We start from the raw sequence: 19,250 nt of genomic DNA, 5'->3' as shown, positions 1-19,250 counted from the left end.
GTGTTGAATCCCCCAGTTGTTGAGGTGGTCCCTTCTGATCGCTGCAACAATCAGCTAGTTTCTGGGAAGAAGCTGACTTTAAGCAGTGACTGGGCCACCCAGAAGCCTCTTTCCTCATGCCCCAATCCCATGGCAGAGGAAGCGGCAACACAAGGGCAATGAGAACAAGTATGTTGTCATTCTCTCCCCTGGGACACCTGGCTGCCCAGGCTCCTCTCCTCCTCTCCTCCCAATGCTGGGCTAGCCCATTGTTGGAGGGGTTGCGGAAAGAGCTGCTACCCAGCTCGGGGATTTAGCCCTGTCACTTCTTAAACTTCCTGGCACTGCACAAAAGAGCTGACGGGCCATTTGCCTATTGGGGTAAAACTCTGTTTTTGTTTTGTTTTTATTTTTGGTATCTGGTATAGGGTTGTACCAGATAGCTAGCAATCAATCAATCAATCAATCAATCAATCAATCAATCAATCAATCAATCAATCAATCAATCAATCAATCAATCAATCAATCAGTCAGTCAGTCAGTCAGTCAGTCAGTCAGTCAGTCAGTCAAGCAAGCAAGCAAGCAAGCAAGCAAGCAAGCAACAAACAAACAAACAAACAAACAAACAAACAAATAAATAAATAAATAAATAAATAAATAAATAAAAAAATAAATAAATAAATAAATAAATAAATAAATAAATAAATAAATAAAACAGGGTACAAATGACTGTGAGGGCCAGCCAGTGGGGGCTCTTTAAAATTAACTCATACCGAATTATTTACACATGTGGAATCGATTTCAATAGATCAGTTCCACTTCCCTCTTAAAATAAACAGACATCTGGCAGAGAGCAAAAAACAAAACAAAACCCAAACCCTCATTGCTGATCAGCCAAAAAAAAAAATAAAAAAAAAATTCCCTGTCAAATTAATTCGTGCTTGCGAACATATTGTGTAATAATCACCCAAATTTAAATCGAATTAAAACATGCTAAACACAATTGATTAGTTTTTTTCTTTAACTAATGGGATCAGGCTTCCACTTGGCTTTTTTCGGATTATGCCTCCTATGGAATGGTGTAGATTGAGGTTGGATGGCTGAGTAAATCTGACATAGAATGGGGTCTGTGCCACTTGTTTGGCATTGGGTTGCCTGCACTTTTAGTGCACTGTTGAACTATAGGCTCACTAATAGAAATCTGGATTGTGGCTCTCTGTCACTTGACACTGTTAAATGAACTGGGTAGTTTAGGATCATGTTTAAAGCACATTAAATGGGAATCTGACCCTTTTATAATGGCTTTGTCATTTTCATCAACCCTAAGTTCATAGCCCTAAATATTGCTATGGCTGTTGAAATTCCCAGTTAGAAAGTAAGTGTTTTGGTTTTTCATATTAGATGGCTTCTTAAAGAAGAATGGTATATTGGGTGGTTTATGAATTGATGTTACTATACACACAACAAGTTCAACTGCCAAGATTTCTATGTTGTCCTCTTTAGTAAAGTCTGTTGAGCAGACTACTGTATAATACTTGATCTTACAAAAATGGCATTTCCATATTGGTTGTGGAGCCTCTCAGTAATTACACACATTCCAGGAACCTTTGGTTTACACTGATCAGTTTTTCTGTGAGTTTCTTCAACATTACATTTCCATTTGCAGCAAAGTGAATTTCTTTAGATGAAGAAACACCCTCTAAATTGTAATTATTTTCATTTGTGGTCCTAAAAAGGACCATGAGTCATTTTTTTTTTCATCAGCAATATTTCTGTACGGTTTTTCATATTGGTTGGTTCATTCTTGTCGGGATTTTGATGCAATTTGTCTCTGTATCTTAAAATAGTTCTGTTGGTCTTCTATCAACTCCTGAGGATTTATTTCTTCCAATTGCTTTTCCTAATGTATACACACTTTTTAGTGTTGATCTAAACTTCTTTGTGTGCATTTTTCAAAGTTACTCATTTTGAGTTCTGTGCAGTTGTTTACCCATATAACACGAGGATTGAGTGTGTGTGTGTGTGATTGCATCTACCACTCTTGGTTTCTGTCTGCTGATGGGAAAGCAAAATAAATAAATAAAATAAAAAAAGTTAAAAAATTGTACTGGATTCTAGCAGCTCTTGTTCCTTCAGGAGGCGTCACCTTGAGAATTGTTAAATATATGCATGGGACAAGTGCACATTCCTCCTGCTGTGAAGGAGATGGCTGGGCACCTTGTAGTGGATGTGACAGGAGAGTTAGAAGGGAATTAATGTTCTCTTGTGCCCCAAAGAGGTTTTGCAGTGTGTGCGAGGGTTTATGAGTCAAACCTTTTTTTTCTTCCATTTGTACGACAGACTCCATCCCAAGATAAGCATCTTTATATTCTCTTGAATTGAAAAGGAAAGCTTTAATACATCTTTAATTCTTTCATTGATATCAGTGGGCCTTCCTTAAAACATTCTTAACTTTGCATGCATTGCTTACATATTTTATATTTGCTGTCTAGCATTATTGATGTCATTTTGCTTTTCTCTTTTAACATGTTAAGATATTTTATGGTAACATGGTGTACAGTTATGCTCTTAATAAATATTGACAGGATACCATGACACTGGCATGCTGTAACTCTTCAGATGAATGATATGGTTATATATATATATATTTCATAAGAGTGTGGAAAAATTGCAGCCATTGATTTTTCATCATCTGAAGATTGGTTAAAATGCCAAAAGCTATGTGTGTGTGTGATCATATATTCTACAGTAATTGCAATATCACTTGTTAGATGAGCTGAATGGCTCCAGAATCTGAGAGCATAAATAAACACACAGACACAATGTTATTTTTTGAATAAAGAGGCCACAACTGCCAAGTGACCTTGGGGCTGGCATGGATCCTGCATTAGCATTCTGACTACTGGCTGATGATAACCAAGGTAACAGGATTGGCGTTAACCACAGGGATGTGTGCCACAGTGTGGCCCTATCTGTCACCATGTAGGTGTACATGCACAGCAGAGCCCAAGCTGAGCATGCAGATGGCTTATTTCCCCCATCTCCACCCCCTTGAAGGAGATCCACCTGGGTATGGTCCTGCTCCCATGGGGATCCCCTCCTCTACCACATGGATATATGCCCTTGTGCTTCAGAACCGCCCCCAACAAAACTATGAAAATCAGTATAGATGTAACATTAGGTTGACCACAATATCAGCACTTAACAAGGGATGGGTAGGTGGGAGAAAGGTCAATGCACCTCACAATGGTCACGTCACTCTCATTCACACTTTATTCACGCTGCCACCAACCACACTTATTGATCTGACTCATCAGACAATGGTATGGATTTCAAAATAAAAAGGATTGTTTATTGAGAAAACATAAATAATAGTAAATCACTGTGGAAACTAAATAAGGCAATCAATGTGATAAAGTATCCCCCTCAATCACTCTCTCATTCAGACCTACACTAGCACAGTACCTCATAACATGAATAAACAGGCCCTAACGCCCTAACCAAGTTCCTAACCGAACCCTATCTCATCCCAATCTTCCCATCTCCCAATTCTCTTCACCACCTTCACTCCCCCCTTATATACATTAACTCCACCCACTGAAGTCCCACCTCCTGTCCTGCCATAGGTAGATAAACTCCAGCCATAGCAGTGACAGGCGGGTGACATCATCACAGCCGTCACAATGTAACATTAAGTTGACCACATTATCAGCACTTAACAAGGGGTGGGTAGGTGGGAGAAAGGTCAATGCAGAATGGATGGCTGCCCTGACTTTTAAAAACCCAATCTGGTCCACTAGGCCCACCTCCCAGCCTCCTTGATTGGCCAGTTGCCCTAGTTTGAGAAAAATTTTTTGCAGAACTGCTAGGAACGAGGCAGGTGGAGCCAAGATGGCGGCTGCCATTCTGCCTAGCCTTGTATATCAGTTACAGACTGCTGCTTATTGGTGTATCAGTCTCTAAGTGGGACAGTGACACCAGCCACACACAAGAAGGAACACAAGAAAGACTCTCAAGGTCTGGAGAAGCACAACTTTCTTTAGGAGAAAAATGTTTGAAAGGAGGAAGCCTCCCTGAAAGAGTGTAGTGAGTACTGGGCATGCTTTGTGGATGTGGATTGTTGACTGAGGGTAGAAAAGGGAGAGAATGGAATGGAGTAACAGGAATCTTGAATAGAAGGATTCCACAAGACAGGTACACATTTTAAACCTTAAACTTCTAAGTTGTAGTTTATCTTTCCATGCACAAGCCTGGAAAATAAATGAATGAAATTATTCATTCGAGAATACATTGAAATTATTCATACTTTGAAAAATATTTTGTAATTATTTTTCCTTCCACTTCTTTTTTAAAGGATGAAAAGAACCAGGTCTTGATAACAAATGCTTGGCTACAGATGGTGAGTAGTTTTGCCATTATTCAGCAACAATACTGTATAATTAATTGTTATTCCCCTCCCCCAGCTTTTCCATATAGAGAAAAGGATGATTAATGAAGAAAAAAAATTCCTTCAATACTTAAAGATGATATTTTGCTGTTAGCCACCCAGAGTGGCCTGGTTGCCAGATGGTGCAGGGTATAGATCAAACAAACAAACAAACAAACAAATAAATATTTGTCTCTGATTTTTAAAAGCTGATTTGGTCCTACTGGAATTCAGAGAAAATTAAACAATTTCCACGAGAGGTTTTAACTGGACTATCAAGCTAAGTCAACTGCTGCCAAAAACTGCAGCAGAACTGGAGAAATGCAGAATGCTGTGACATCAGATCTGTTCTACTAGATAGGCAGAAGCTGGACAAGAAAAACTCTGAATCTACAGCTATTGTAGATCTCTAGGCAATTTGCAAAAGAGCAACAAGGTTTTATGGCTCCCAACTGTCTTGAGAATAGCAATGACTTAAAATTTTTCTTATTCCCCAAAGTGGATTGCTGATAAAAAAAGAAGATGCTGGGGGCTGTATTCTAAATATGTATTTTTTCCCCAAGCTCTGTTTTGGAGGGCTATGCTAAGGCTCTAGAGTTCCTTCTGGAGCCCAATTCATTTCCTCTTTAAATATTTTTAAACTATTTAAAGTTGGTAAAAACACTTCCCATTTAAGAAAGAAATTTGAGCTGAGAATCGAGCCTTTCCTGTGAGTCAAAGGAGATTATATGGTTGTTTTGTCATTAGAAGCAACCCTTCTTAAAAGTGAAAGATTTATGTTTGTCATAGCAGATGCTTCCTCTTGCCTCCATATCTTGCATCCCAGTGAACTTTTATGATTGGTCATTAGAAGATGAACATGGACATAATTTGCAAATCTGATCGTTAAGACACTTATATGTGAGGAGGTTGTGTTGTGAAAGGAGAAACAGGCTAGTCACATGGAAAACAAACTTTCCTAAACATCTAGTTTGTCCCTGAGTGTAGCTTTGAACTGCCTCTGTCATCCTTCTCCAGTCTGATGCACTCCAATTTCATGGTTTAATACATTCTGTTATTTACTGATCCTGTTTGAGCATTTTATAATGTTGTTGGAATTATTTTAAATGGTTAGTAATTAAAAAAAAACACCTTTAAAACTTCGTGTTAATCATTTTGAGGTTCTTTGGAAGAAAAGAGTTAAACATTTATTTAAATGTGAAATAAATGAGTGAATAAATAAAGGATGTTTAAAGGAAAGCAGAGCTGGAAGACTCCACGTGCTTCAGAAATGTTCAGCTCCATAGCTGACAATGTTGGCACAGATGTTCAAACAAGGGATGCAATAAGCACTCAGCATCCCCCCCCCCTTCCATTCTGGTGATTTTTGACATTTTGTCCCAGTGCAATGGAGACTGAAATATGTCCTGGAGCACCAGCAGGGATAACTGCTGTAGACTGTTCCCCACTTCTTGCAGATTTTCTGCCAAGTTTGACAGACCGCATATACTTGGGGTTTGTGCAGTCTTGCATATATATCAGAAGGGATGAGGGATATGAGGTTGAAGGAGTAATTTATAGGCACCAAGTCTGTCCCGAAGTCATTTAGTGCCCAAGGCAAAAAAACCAAAATGTTGCCTTATCATGTACAAAAGCCAAGTTATATCCGTTGTATCTTCATTTAATGCTGGTGATGAGAGAATGTCTTCCACTGAATTCACAGTGAAAGGTGTCGGGCACTCTCCTCCATCACCGTGCTGTCACCTTCCAGCACCTTTGTTTTGAAGCAGACTCTTCACTCTTTGCCCAATGGTAGGGCTGGCCTAAAAGACATAGCTATTATTTCAGTGTAACATTCCATTTATAATTTCTATCATGACAGTAACTTCCCATTACTGGCACAATCTTTTCTTCATTGTGACTTCTTTTTTATACTGCAACAATATCCAAATTACAATCCCCCCCAGAAAATATAGGGATGGATTTCCTTGTATTTATGAACGTGATTAACATAACAACTTCTCTGCAGTCCTGGACCGATGCATATTTGTCATGGGACCAGTCTGAATACGCAGGAGTACAGAACTTAAGATTCCCGTCTGATCAAATCTGGGTGCCAGACATTCTTCTGTACAACAGGTAAGGAAGAAGTGTAACGATGTGACCACATAGAAGTTTGTCCTGAGTTGATAAAAACGTCTCTATACCTTATCCTCCCATTTAATTCTCTGCTATACTTCACAAGGAAATGTTTAAGTATCTTAGGAAGGTGCATTTCATTATGTCCACATATTAGCCCCCATTTCTCCCTCCACTCCACTTCGATATTATCAGCACCTTCTTACCTACCCCTTTCCCTGTCATTCAAATCTCTTCTTTTTTTAATGATTAGCAAATGAAATAGCCCTGAAGTGACAAGACATAATAAGCAGCTGAATCGGTGCTATATCAGTTTAGCTCTGTAGCACTAAACTAGGAAAATATTTTTAAAATACAATTTATAAATTTCATAGCAGTTGTGGTCCTTGCAAGTATAAGCAGAAGACAAGCAAGAGGAGAAGGTTCATTTGCACACCACACTATGTGTATCATCAGCTATGTCAGATGAAGGTGATCACTGAAGCCAAAAGCAAGACGAAATAATTTGGCTGGCTGGAAATGTACTACCCCCCAAAAAAGCCCTGCCAGGGGACCAAAATCTACTGCATTGCTCATGCCAAAGGATTAGATGTACTGTACTCACATTAACACTAATGTCATGTGGTTGGTGGAATGAATATTGAAAGGAACAGTGAGAAACACATCATAAATAGCAAGACAAATACCCATCTAGTAGTTCCCTCTGGCTGAGCAAGTGGCAAAATGGCTGAAAACCGGTCTGTCTCTGTTATGCTTTGCAGCAATTATTGTGATTACTCAAGAATGCCTCATTATCTAGCACAATGTGCTCTTCTCTGTTCCTTTACAAATTAAAGTAAATTAAATTATAGGATGGGAAACTGATATTTAGTGGCTTGTATCCAACACATTTTTTACACCTGGAATGTTATTTTTTTTCATCTGTGTGTATAATTTGGCTGATTCTGTTTTTCTACAGATGTTTTGTTTTGCAAAGGTATGTTGCATAGGTTCATCCTTCCAGACTATGCTCCTTCAATCTGATAAACGAGAGATATGCCCATAAGCTTCTGACTATGAACTGTGGTTTGACACAGTTCAGCAGTTCAGCTGCAAAGCTGTTCCATGGATGCCCCAGCTTCCCTTGCCCCACCTCCTCTGGTGGGTGCTCGCTCAGAGGCAGAACCTGGAGAAGGCCGGGCTAGGAAGCTCTGCTGCTGCCTCTGAGTAGGAACCCACTCGAGGAGGTAAGGAAAGGGAAGCTGAGGCACCCACGGAAATGCTATGCAGCTGAACTGCCGAAATGTGCTGAACCATGTTTCATGCCCATCTCTGTGGCTGACTGTTGATGCATAAGCTTTCCTAGTGCTACTCTCATGCTGAGCTTCTCTTGTTTGCTAAGCTCACGGCTGACATGCTTGCTCATCAATTTAGGAAAGTTAAAGGAAAGCAGGGATTTCTTTGTTTTTAATTCCATATTTTGATATAACCTTTTCCAGGAAGTTCATTCATGTTCCTTCCTTTTTGAATTTTAAGTAGTTGTACCTGGCCCATTTGTATTTATTTATACATTTATTATTACCAGTGGCCATGCTGGCTGGGGGATTCTGAGTGTCGTAGTCCACAAAGAGAACATGCAAACTCTGATAATTACTAAAATTGTTGACCAGTCTTTTAGCCATAACACTTCCAAAGCTGGTTAAAATAAAACAGAAATCTGATACAGTGGGGTCTCTACTTAAGAACGTCTCTACTTAAGAACAATCCAACTTAAGAACAGCTCCATTTGCTAAATTTTGCTTCTACTTGAGAACAGAAATCCAAGATAAGAACAGGAAAAAAAACCTTTCCTGCTCTTTTTTTAACCTTAGGTCATCTTAGGTTAAAAAAATTCCCCCCCTAGTGGTAGAGTACATATTAACCAGCTTTGCATTAGTTCCTATGGGAACTAATGCTTCAATGTACGAACACATCTCTACATAACAAAAAAACAGCCAGAACGGATTAATTGGTTTTCAGTCCATTCCTATGGGAAATTTTGCTTCAACTTAAGAACGTTTCAACTTAAGAACACCATTCCAAAATGGATTAAGTTCTTAAGTAGAGGTTCCACTGTAGTTTCTATGGACGGAAAAGAGCAGATACAGATTAAATGGTTTTCAATGCATTCCTATGGGAAATGCAGATTCAACATAAGAACTTTTCAACTTGAGAACCACCTTCCAATACGGATTAAGTTCTTAAGTAGAGACACCACTGTACAGCCCCAGCTCTGTTGAAAGGCTGCCTCTCACTGGCTCCTTCCCCAACTACTGCAACTGGCAGCTGTTCCATTAGTCTGCAGCTGAAAGAGATGAGTTAGGAATCAGGAACCTTCCATCAGCTACACTTTAATGTTTGCTTTCTTTCTCCATCTCTTCTGTGTACTGTGTACCTTTTGTGATAAGTCTGGAGGCCAATGCGGTCTTATTTTTATATACTGTATATGTAAGCCACTCCATTGGCTAGGAAGTGGAATAAAAATGAGACAAGTCAACCAAAAAACAAACAAAGACAGTGTAATATGAAGAGTACTTGGTACCTGATCTGAGTATTTGAGGAAGAGCCCCTTCCAAAATAAAAATCAGAGGAGAATATAACCACATTATGGGACAAAAAAAAGGTTTTAAACAGGAACAGATATACAAACACACACACGCACGCACGCACGCACGCACGCACGCATGCATGCATGCAGTCATGCAGAGGTTGTTGGACGGCAATTTCAAACAAACCACACCACCGGCTAAGACTGGTTAGAATTGCAGCCTAACAACATTTGGAGAACCACATGTTCCAGGTCTATTTCCATTCCGTTTTGCAAATGATCTTGATGTTATTGACATTCAGTGCAGACATACTGAATAGTGCCATATATTTGAGAACAGAACTCAGTAATCAGTCTGTAAAAGGTCGAAATCTGAGTTCACTATGCCAAAATAAGATCCACTCTTCAAAATAAAGTCTACACAAACTGCCTGTACAAAAGAAAAATGTCTATGGATTTTGTTATAATAATTATACATTGATGATGGATCAGAGTTAATCCTGCATTCTGTCAATTGTAATTGTCCTCTCAGTAGCATGTAGTCAATGACTTTGGGCACTGTGACACTTTCTCTAATAATGATAAAACAATTTAACAGACCTAATAATTATATTTTAGTTATTTATCGCACAGTAGTCATAATACTGTTGAGTAGCCTAGTCAGTAATACTAAAATATATCCATTGAATCAATGGGGATTTGAAGAATAATCACCATTGATTCAAATGGATCTATTCTAACTGTGACTTACTTTAGCACAGAAAGTCATAGTTAAATTACGTTCATTTAAAACAATGGAACTTACAGAGGAGTAAATTTACCGAAATACTCTTTGTTTTAGTAGACTTACTCTAGTGTGACTTCCTAGGCTAGTCAATGGGATTTCAAGCATTATGTTCAACAACTAAGCAATACCCAGTGAATCCTTTCTGATGTTTTTTGCAGTGCAGATGAAAGATTTGATGCGACGTTCCACACAAATGTTTTGGTAAACTACTCGGGGTCTTGTCAGTATATACCTCCAGGTAAGAAGCTTTTTAAAGTATGCCTTTGAATAAACTGATAGTTCATTCATAGAAAGGGGATGAATATATGTGTATTGGAATTGAAAATCTTAAGCTGTACAGGGTATTGTTAGCATGGGCTTTAATTACTGTGGCAGAAAAAAATACAGTGAACATCTTGCTGAAGCGTATTAGAAAGTCAGGGTCAGTACAAATATCTAATAATCAGATGTTTTCTTTGTGAAGCTGACAGCCAGCGAAGGCAAATATTCGTGTATTTTAAGTACTGAGCGATTATTTTCTTACTGTAATCTGCAGTAAGTATGCTTCACGTCTCTTTCATGTAGCTTCAGTTTTATGAGGAAAATGGAGTGGAAAGGGCTGGGGAGATTTTGAGAGTGCACCAGTGGAATTAAGTGCACATTGATTCAGAAGTAATTGTTGTGTCCAGTAGAGCTGTAGCAATATGGATATATGCATATACATATACTGTACATATTATTGCCTAAAACAATTTGATCATATAGATCACAATCCTGTGAGACAAAAGTATATGCATGGCTCATTGAGAGTGAAATCCTATAAATATCTGTTCACCCTGCTGGTCTTTGTGATGCTTAGAGCCAGGTCCCATCTTAGCTGTCCTTCCTGTCTTCAGGCAGGCTTTTGCTTAGTGATCGGCTGCCTGAGTGGGTTTCTTAATGGATTTTTGTGTCTTACAGCTTTGCGTGTGTTTTTGGTGTTGCTTTGTTTACCATTTCTTAGTGTGGTATTTGTTTGATCCTTTTAAATATTTGTATACTTGCTGTTTTTAGCTTTAAATATTGTCTTTTAATGATGTATGTCACCTTAGGTTCTCTTTAAGGAAAAGGGGAGGTAAACAAACAAACAAACAAGGATTTTCTCCCAGGTGCATCACGTTCAGGTATTTGTAAGGTGCCTGTGAAGTAGGTAGACCTTTCAGAACAGAGAGTTGTGGCATTTGAGGTCCAGAAAATCTGAAAATCCAATTCCTAAGCATAACCACATATTTAACACGAGAGGTGAGATGCTTGGACTGAAGAGTGAGATCACAGTATAAGGCTTTCCAGCGATCAGAGATAGGGATTGGTTCTTCGGGTCAGCCAGATGAGTGGTTTAATTAGGTTGCCACTCTTGAAACATGGAATCTTTCCAGGCGTGTGCTGAAAAAAAGACTACTGATGCAGTAGGAAAGGAGCTCCAGAATGGTTGCAACAGGATCCCATTTGAGACACTTTACAAGCCTTACAATTTTCCTGCCACCAAAATCAGCAAAGAGACTTGCGTTGTTTTGAAGACTATACAAAGCATGATGCTCCTACCCTAGTGATCCCCAGTATTGGGTAACCCAGGTGTTCTTGGGCTGCAACTCCCAGAAACTCCTGCCAGCATCGTTAGTGGTGAAGGCTGAGAGTTGCAGTCGAAGAACACCTGGATTACACAACACTGGGAACCACTGTTCAACCCCACAGGCTGTATGAGGCCCCCATGGGTAGTTTTGTAGCCCCCCAGGATCAACTCAAATCCTTCCCTGCTCTAAAAATAATAGGAATAAAAGAAATCACATATTCCTATATGAGCAATTCCATTGTTGTTGTTCCTTGTTCTTGTGTTTGTTTTTCAATGGCTGCCTGAATCCTTTTCCAGACCTGCTGCAGTACAAAGTGGGGCGTGGGGGCAACTGATTTAATCCCAAGTCCATTGAGTTTACCCTCTTATGGTATACTCTTTCATGGACTAGAATCTACTTTTTCAAACACAAGGCATGTTAGCCTCATGCGAACTCAGGTTCACAGAGATAATGCCCCAAGTTCCAGGGGAAATGCAGCAAAAACAACAAATAAATTAGTGGCATCATTATATGTTTTCTTTCCTTTGTTCTACTGTAAACCTCTGATTGAAAGGGTGTAGGTTTCTAAAAGAGCCATCACATTTCTTATCAGAGAAGAAAGTGTGTGTGTGTGTGGGGGGGGATATTTCTACATCTAAAACAGAGACCTCCTATTCAAACTCTCTGCAGTTTTAGGTTGGGGGCAGTGATCTAATCCCAGCATGATTTTGTAACCAAGGTTTGTTCTGCTCTATATGTTTGAAAAAGAGAGGTGTTGTACCATGTTGAGAAAAAGAAAATGGACTACTTAGCACAAGTTTATTTGAAGAGGCACTTTACTGTTTGTAAATACCTTCTGACACTGCAACCTCTGATAGTTTCTGATTAAAAATCAGAAATAATATAACAAATTAAGGAGGATAATCATTTTGCTCCTCTTCCCCCAGCCTGGCCAAATTTTCCTTTATTTTTGGGGGGCATTGGTGATTGCCTCACTTTCTCTTACAAACTTTTTTTATATATGTTTATAGCTACAGGGATTTGGCCTCAATAGTGGAGGAGGAATATCACATATTTCAAGTGCTAACTTGTGCTCTGGGCTGTGTGGGTGAAAGAAAGACCATTTGGAGAAGCACAGCTGCTTTGTAAAAATTGCAGTGTAACCAGCTACCCATTGGGAAGAGTTTAGCTAGACTTGAAACTAATTCAAAGTGCTGGGTTTAACTGCAGAAAACTATTCTAGGTGGAATCAGCTTGGACCCAATCTTTGCTGAGCTTCTGGCTGGAAATCTATACTCTAATATCCAAATTGGCTTTTATGAATGGCATTTAACATGTTTTAAAAAACCAGATTATCAGGGATGTTGGCAAGCCTTTGGATCTGACTCCCAAGTCCGAATCTTTGGTAGCAAGTCCCAAGTCCAAGTCCTTGGTACCAAGTCAGAAGTCCCAAGCCCCAAGTCCGAGTCCCTATTAAAAATAAGCTTTTTTCTCCAGGAAGAAAAGGGGGGGTAGATTCTGAGTTGGGAGGCAAGTCCTAGTCACTGAAAAAAAACAACAAAACAAATCTCTGAGTTATGTCCAAGTCAAGTGACCAGTGTGACTTAAGTCTGACTTGACAGTGAATCCCGTGACTCAAGTCCACATCCCTGCAGATTACTGCCCATCATTCTAGCAGCCATGGTGGAGGTCTACCACTTTCTGCCTTCCAGTTCTTCAAGCAGGCTCTTTTTGATGGGGCAGTGATTTGGTTTAAGGATTTAAGGATCAGGGAGGTGGCAGAAGAGACCTGAATTAGAGCAGAAAGCTTTTGTAAGACTTCAAAAGTATCCCGAAGACTTATCACAAAACATGGTGATTTGCAAAATCTGGGGTTTGTGTGGCTAAAATATGATACACACAGTTTGATGTTAAGGAGTTGACGTTAAGGGTTTGAATACATGTTGACAGAACACAATTGAAGGTCAGAAGCCTATTGTTTACACATACAGTACCATATTTAGTGCAACAGAATAATCTGCAGTGGTGAGCAATTAAGGAGCCACCATTTTTATTTCTTGTTGTGCACCAAGTCATTCAACTGGCACACAGAAAAAAAAATACAAGCAGTAATTCTTTAACCAGTACAATTCACAACTTCGTTTTATGCTGTTGCACTTACACCAGCATGTACAAGCAATAGAATTCTGGCTAGAGTGTTCTCTTTAATAGCGGCTGGATTGATTGTATTTATATTGAAAAAGCATTCCAAACTCTGCTGAGTTTAAATATTGACACATTCTAATTCTAAATAACTATCCCCTGTTTGTACTTTGTTTTGCTATTTACAATTGTATTTTCTGAATTTTCTTCTCATTTGGAAATCAAGGGGCTGTAAAGTATGTATAGTGGCATTTTGCTGAAGTACAATAAAGTGCTACGCACCTAGTAGGTGATATTGCTGAAAATTAATTCGGTCCAAATCCAGAACAGCCAAAGTGAAATGGATAAACAACAAAGTGAAGCCGTTGTAGCAGTTCTCAAAGAGGAAGCCTATTAGTCTATTTCAAGATAGGTAACAAGAGCAAAAAAAGAGCTAAACAATTATCCATTTAAGCATGGCAGAGCAAACTGTATCTTTGAGACATTTTATGGTTTTCTCCTTTCTGTTGTTATCTTCAACCAGTATAGCATGAAATAATTGGATGACAAATAAGACATGATAAATATCAATCCTTTACATAGGTTACATGAAATATTTATGGCAGAGCAGACAGTCACTTGAGGAAAACAATGCAGATCAAACACAGAGAGGAATGTATTTTTCGAGACAGCAAGATGTAAGAAAAAAATATAAATCTAAAGGAACTTGTTGGCTATTATAGATCTCTTTGGTTATCACAGGCACCAAGGTTTTTGTTTTGTGCTATGTAAGCTTTAGAAACATAATCATAAACAAATTGTTAGCATGTTCTATTTACTGTTTATCACAAAATTTCACAAATACAGAATGTCCCACTGAACTACAAGTAGACCAAACTTTTCAGAGAGAACTGGAGCTAAATGTGATGGTGGCATATATGTGCCTTTTCAGTCAGGATTCTGTTTAGTCGTGTATAAAGCAGAGTGTGTTGATTTGTCTGATTTAAAGGCAAAAGAAATATGAGGGCAAATTCTAAATCCTGTCCCTACCCACAGCTTACCACCCCACTCATGCATACAGCTATTTTTCTCCCAAGTAGTTTAACTTTCAACATTTGTAGTGTGCTTTCAACTTGCATCCAACCTACTGTAATAGAATATTCAAGGCATGTGAGATGTTTAAGGATTCATTTTACCAATTCCACCTCCCCAGTGAGTTTCCACACCTGAGCAAGGATTTGAATGCCGATATCCCAAGCCCTAATCCATCACTCTGTCCACTATATCGCACTACCTCCCTTATGGAGAACACCAACGTGTATTTGAGTATCTCAGTCATTAGGGCAGGTGATGTGAAGGGCTCAGACTAGGTAGTGGGCCAAAATGCCTTCGAATGAACCTGGAAATATTTTGTTAAAAGATAATTCATTATCCCACTTAATTATATATTTTTTAAATCTTTCATCAAGACCCAACAGTGTACTTTGATGTTCAAGGCCCACAAAATAGGGACTTTCTTCCCCTCTCCTTCTCCCATCTATTAAAGTGCTGCATAGTGTCAAAAAGATACCCCACAGGGTTTTTCGGCCTCCCTGGAGGTTTTTAAGGTACACAGGCAACTGCAGAAGGAACAGATAGTTTTCAGTCTTGGTGGAGACTGTGGGATTCAGGTTTACCATTATAATAATAAAAACGACAGCAATGTTAACAGGTTGAGTTTTCATTTTATTTCAATTTCATTCTTCATTTGGGGTAGTGGGTGGTGGGTAGCACATCTAGAATTGTTTTAAATTTAAAACTCAAGTGTCACATCAAATAACAGTTAAAACAATGAATTACCTTTAAAATTTTGAACACACAAAGACAAACATGGATTCTTATTGGTAAATTACATTCCAAATTAATATAAGTTAGTGTAAATGCTACTGTTTGTGAGTTTTGCCCTGGACAATAATCTCACCAAAAGCTTGCAGACTGTTGGCCCTAAAGCTGAACACAGTTGTCCTTCTCAGTGACTGTTTATCTAAAGTGAAGAAAAAACAGCAACTCTGGGTGTTTGGTACTATACTAGCCAGTGGCAGCAGATGGGTTTCCTGGGGTCACCGGACTTCTCAGAACTGAAGAATTGTGGACTCTTTGACAAATGTCTCAGGTGTTGCTGCCTTCACTTTTCTTTCTGACTAGTTTTCTGACTAGTTTCTTTCAGTTTTCTTTCTGACATGGGGGGGGGAGAGTAGGCGTGAGGGAAGTCCTCTTAGATTTCTGTGACTCCTCACAATGACAGGTATTGAACACACATCCCAAGTTGTCAAATTAAACTGAAATACTCAGTTTTGTTGGTCAAACAGTTTTGCCTGGTCTCAGATGTACAGTAGACTCTCTTAAGGAATCAATCTATGAAAGGTTTTCCTGAAAACCTCCTACTTGCCTATGATAATGAGGAACATGAGACATAGTTGTAAGAACACTAGCAATATGAACGACTTCCACAGCTAGCAGTTTGGCTTGCACTTGTATGGTTGGTAATACCATCAGTCTTGTCTTTGGGTCAAGCCAGATGCCCTGCATTTTTCCCCTCCTATGGCTTTTCCCGCTCCGAAATACATGCCAGCCAGGATCCCACATTTTGCCTGTGTTTACGTCCCAGTGACTAAACACAAAACAAAGCATGGTGGAATGCAAACTACAAAGATGAGGAAAATAACAAGCTGTAAGAAACAGGATCCTTTTCCACTTCAAGAAATAGCACTTCAGGCAGCTAGATGCATTAAGCAGCAAAAAAGGGGGGGATCTGATTTCTGTGTATGGCATAAGCTCCATTCACCTTAAAAGAAGCTTCAGGCTCTTCCTCTGATTTGTCTCTGAAAAGTGTGACTGAAACTTCAAATTATAAAATCATTTGTTAGTGGATCAATTTGGGATGCATTTTGAAGCGGTCGGCCCCTTTGCATGCTTGATCACAGATGGATGTGGGGAGGTAATTTCATCCCAGTTAACTCTTGTCCTGAGGATCATACTTTTTTTCCCTTCAGAAAAATTCATAAACATATTTCTAATTACAGGCATCTTGAAGAGTACGTGCTACATTGATGTCCGCTGGTTTCCTTTTGATGTGCAGAAATGCGATTTGAAATTTGGTTCGTGGACGCACAATGGCTGGCTGCTTGATCTGCAGATGCTGGAAGCTGATATTTCCAATTACATATCAAATGGCGAATGGGATTTAGTGGGTAAGTAGAATTGCTTAAGAATTTTAATGACTTGTTGGCTTCTGGCTTTTGGTTTCAAGCTCATTTCACTCTGAGTATTAGCTTCCACAGGCTGAACCAGGCTCGTGCAGCAGCATGACCTGTCCTAAGGAAGTGATTTTAGCCCCCCAGCATCACTTTGTGGGATGCTGTCCTGGTCATGATTTTGAATGGATTTCTATTCAGACTTTTAAAAAATCAGGTTCAAGTCATGCTGTATTTAAACCAGTTGCCATATGCACAGGCACTGAAGGCATCTACACTGCTGAAATCAACTCATTTTCACAAAACCACACTGAACTAAAGCAATTTTAGAAGCAATGTGTTTTTTTTTTAAAAATCCTCCTGCTGGCCAGTTGGGGAGAAAAAAACTCACTTTGTAGCCCATATAAATCAATTTCACCCTTGCATTTTGTGAACAATAAAATCTAACTTACTTCGCCATCCTCTGTGTATTAATATTGGTGTTTTATTTTATTTAAATATTGTTGTTAGGTGCCCAGAGTAGACTTTGGTCTAAATGGGCGGGATAAAAATTAAACAAACAAACAAACAAACAAACAAACAAACAAACAAACAAACTACTACTACTACTACTACTACTACTACTACTACTACTACTACTAATACTAATACTAATACTAATACTAATACTAATACTAATAATAATACTAATAATAATACTAATACTAATACTAATAATAATAATAATAATAATAATAATAATAATAATAATAATAATAATAATAATAATAATAATAATAATAATAATAATAATAATAATAATAATAATAGATTTAAATGGTGCTTAAATGTGGTTCTTTTTGCCAATGTGACCACAGCCTTAGTTTGCATTGCAGGTGCAACCCCTTGCATTCATTTCTCTGTGGTATGCTGCCTTGAGTCCTTTTTAAGGAGGAAGGAGGGACAAAAACATTTTAAATAAATAATATAATACGTGCGAATACCATCCACTGCAGCTCAGTCTGAACTCCTTGTCATATGAATCACAACCAGAGACCACTTTGAGTCAATGTGTAGCCATTTGTTTCAATTTATTTCTGAATATTTTAAAGTACTTATATCTATTTGTATTTGTCCAAATAGTGAAAAGGCATGATAACGAGGAAAATAAATGCCCCTGACTCATGATGGCAGGTGAAACTCTGTGCCATAAAATGTGGCTCACCCTCCAGTATGTGGATAAAGCTCCCAGCAGCTTCTTCCCTCCCCTTTTTTTCTTTCTTGCACCCTTTAAGCTATGCAGTTAACTTCTTGCCCAGCTTCCATCCTTCCACAAATACATCCTGGATTAGTCGGGCTCCATTGGCCAGATGTCCATCATCCCTGGATTCTCTGAAACAAAGGCTGATGTTCTGGATTTTTAACCTCCAAAGCACCAAAACAAAAGAAAAAGCTGCTCCAGAAGGTGCAAATCTGATCTGAGTGCTGCTTCAGGCTCCCTTGCTTTGCTGGACGAATGCCCCACTACATTCGTTTTCTACGTAAATTCTCAAAAAAAAAAAAAATGCAAAGGAAGCCATTGCATAATGCAAATGTAGAAGAATATGTCACTTTTATTAGACAACTAACAACCAAGTAATTGATTTAAGTTCTTATGGAATTAAAATCAGTTAAGACAGTTAAAGCACAACATTATAGAAAGACACCATTATGGGTAGCTCCATTAGAAGCGTTCTCTGATCTGGCAAGAACAACTCAAGGGACAAATGGTAGATATGCTGAGATATTACATAGTTATTTTAATTTAAAAAACAAAGATGTATTGGCAGAACAAGGTATTATCTTAGATTGGTGGTTGATAAACTTGTTAAAATCAAGATATGTAAAAGATAAAGCTATAGGGTTTCAGAAGGACAAAATACGTTTGGATGGGGAGTTGCTGGACTCAGAGGAAAAACTGATTAAAGGTTTGTATAATACTTTGATGGAACAAAAAATGGAAGATGGAATTGTGAAGGATTGCATGGTAAAATGGGGTCAAAATGTAGGTCATAATATTGAACGAAGTGCCTGGTCACAAATCTGGGAATGAAATATTAAAATGACTAAATCTATAAATCTAAAAGAAAATATATACAAAATGTTTTACAGAGGGTACGTAACACCAGAGAAATTAACAAAAATGTATAAAAATGTTTCTAGTAAGTGTTGGAAATGTGAAAAGAAAGTAGGGAGCTTCTGTCATATGTGGTGGATGTGCAGTAGGGCCAAGGACTTTTGGAAAATGATTCATGAAATGATAAGAGAATAATTTAGGGGTTAAAATTGCTTTGACACCAGAAATTTTCTTATTGAATATATTACTAGCTACATTTAAAAAAAACCCAAGACTTACTTGACCTTACACCTGATAACTGCAGCTAGAATTGTATATGACAGTAAGTGGAAGACTACAAAGGTGCCGACAAAGAAG

The 19,250-nt window shown here is 38.5% G+C and overlaps 1 protein-coding gene across 1 annotated transcript in view; it reads left to right on the top strand.

The window, feature by feature from the left end:
• Positions 1-19,250, top strand: part of LOC110083158 (neuronal acetylcholine receptor subunit alpha-7) — a 149,409-nt gene that overhangs the window by 85,783 nt on the left and 44,376 nt on the right. Inside the window, exons 3-6 of the mRNA XM_020801371.3 lie at positions 4,334-4,378; positions 6,414-6,523; positions 10,035-10,114; positions 16,628-16,795. Of these exons, the coding sequence (XP_020657030.3) occupies positions 4,334-4,378; positions 6,414-6,523; positions 10,035-10,114; positions 16,628-16,795 (403 nt within the window). The remainder of the gene's footprint in view (positions 1-4,333; positions 4,379-6,413; positions 6,524-10,034; positions 10,115-16,627; positions 16,796-19,250) is intronic.

This window comes from Pogona vitticeps, chromosome 2 (genome assembly GCF_051106095.1).
Source record: "Pogona vitticeps strain Pit_001003342236 chromosome 2, PviZW2.1, whole genome shotgun sequence".
NCBI classification, from domain to species: domain Eukaryota; kingdom Metazoa; phylum Chordata; class Lepidosauria; order Squamata; family Agamidae; genus Pogona; species Pogona vitticeps.
Note: the sequence above shows the minus strand (reverse complement) of the source record. Positions and strands in the feature narration are given on the sequence as shown.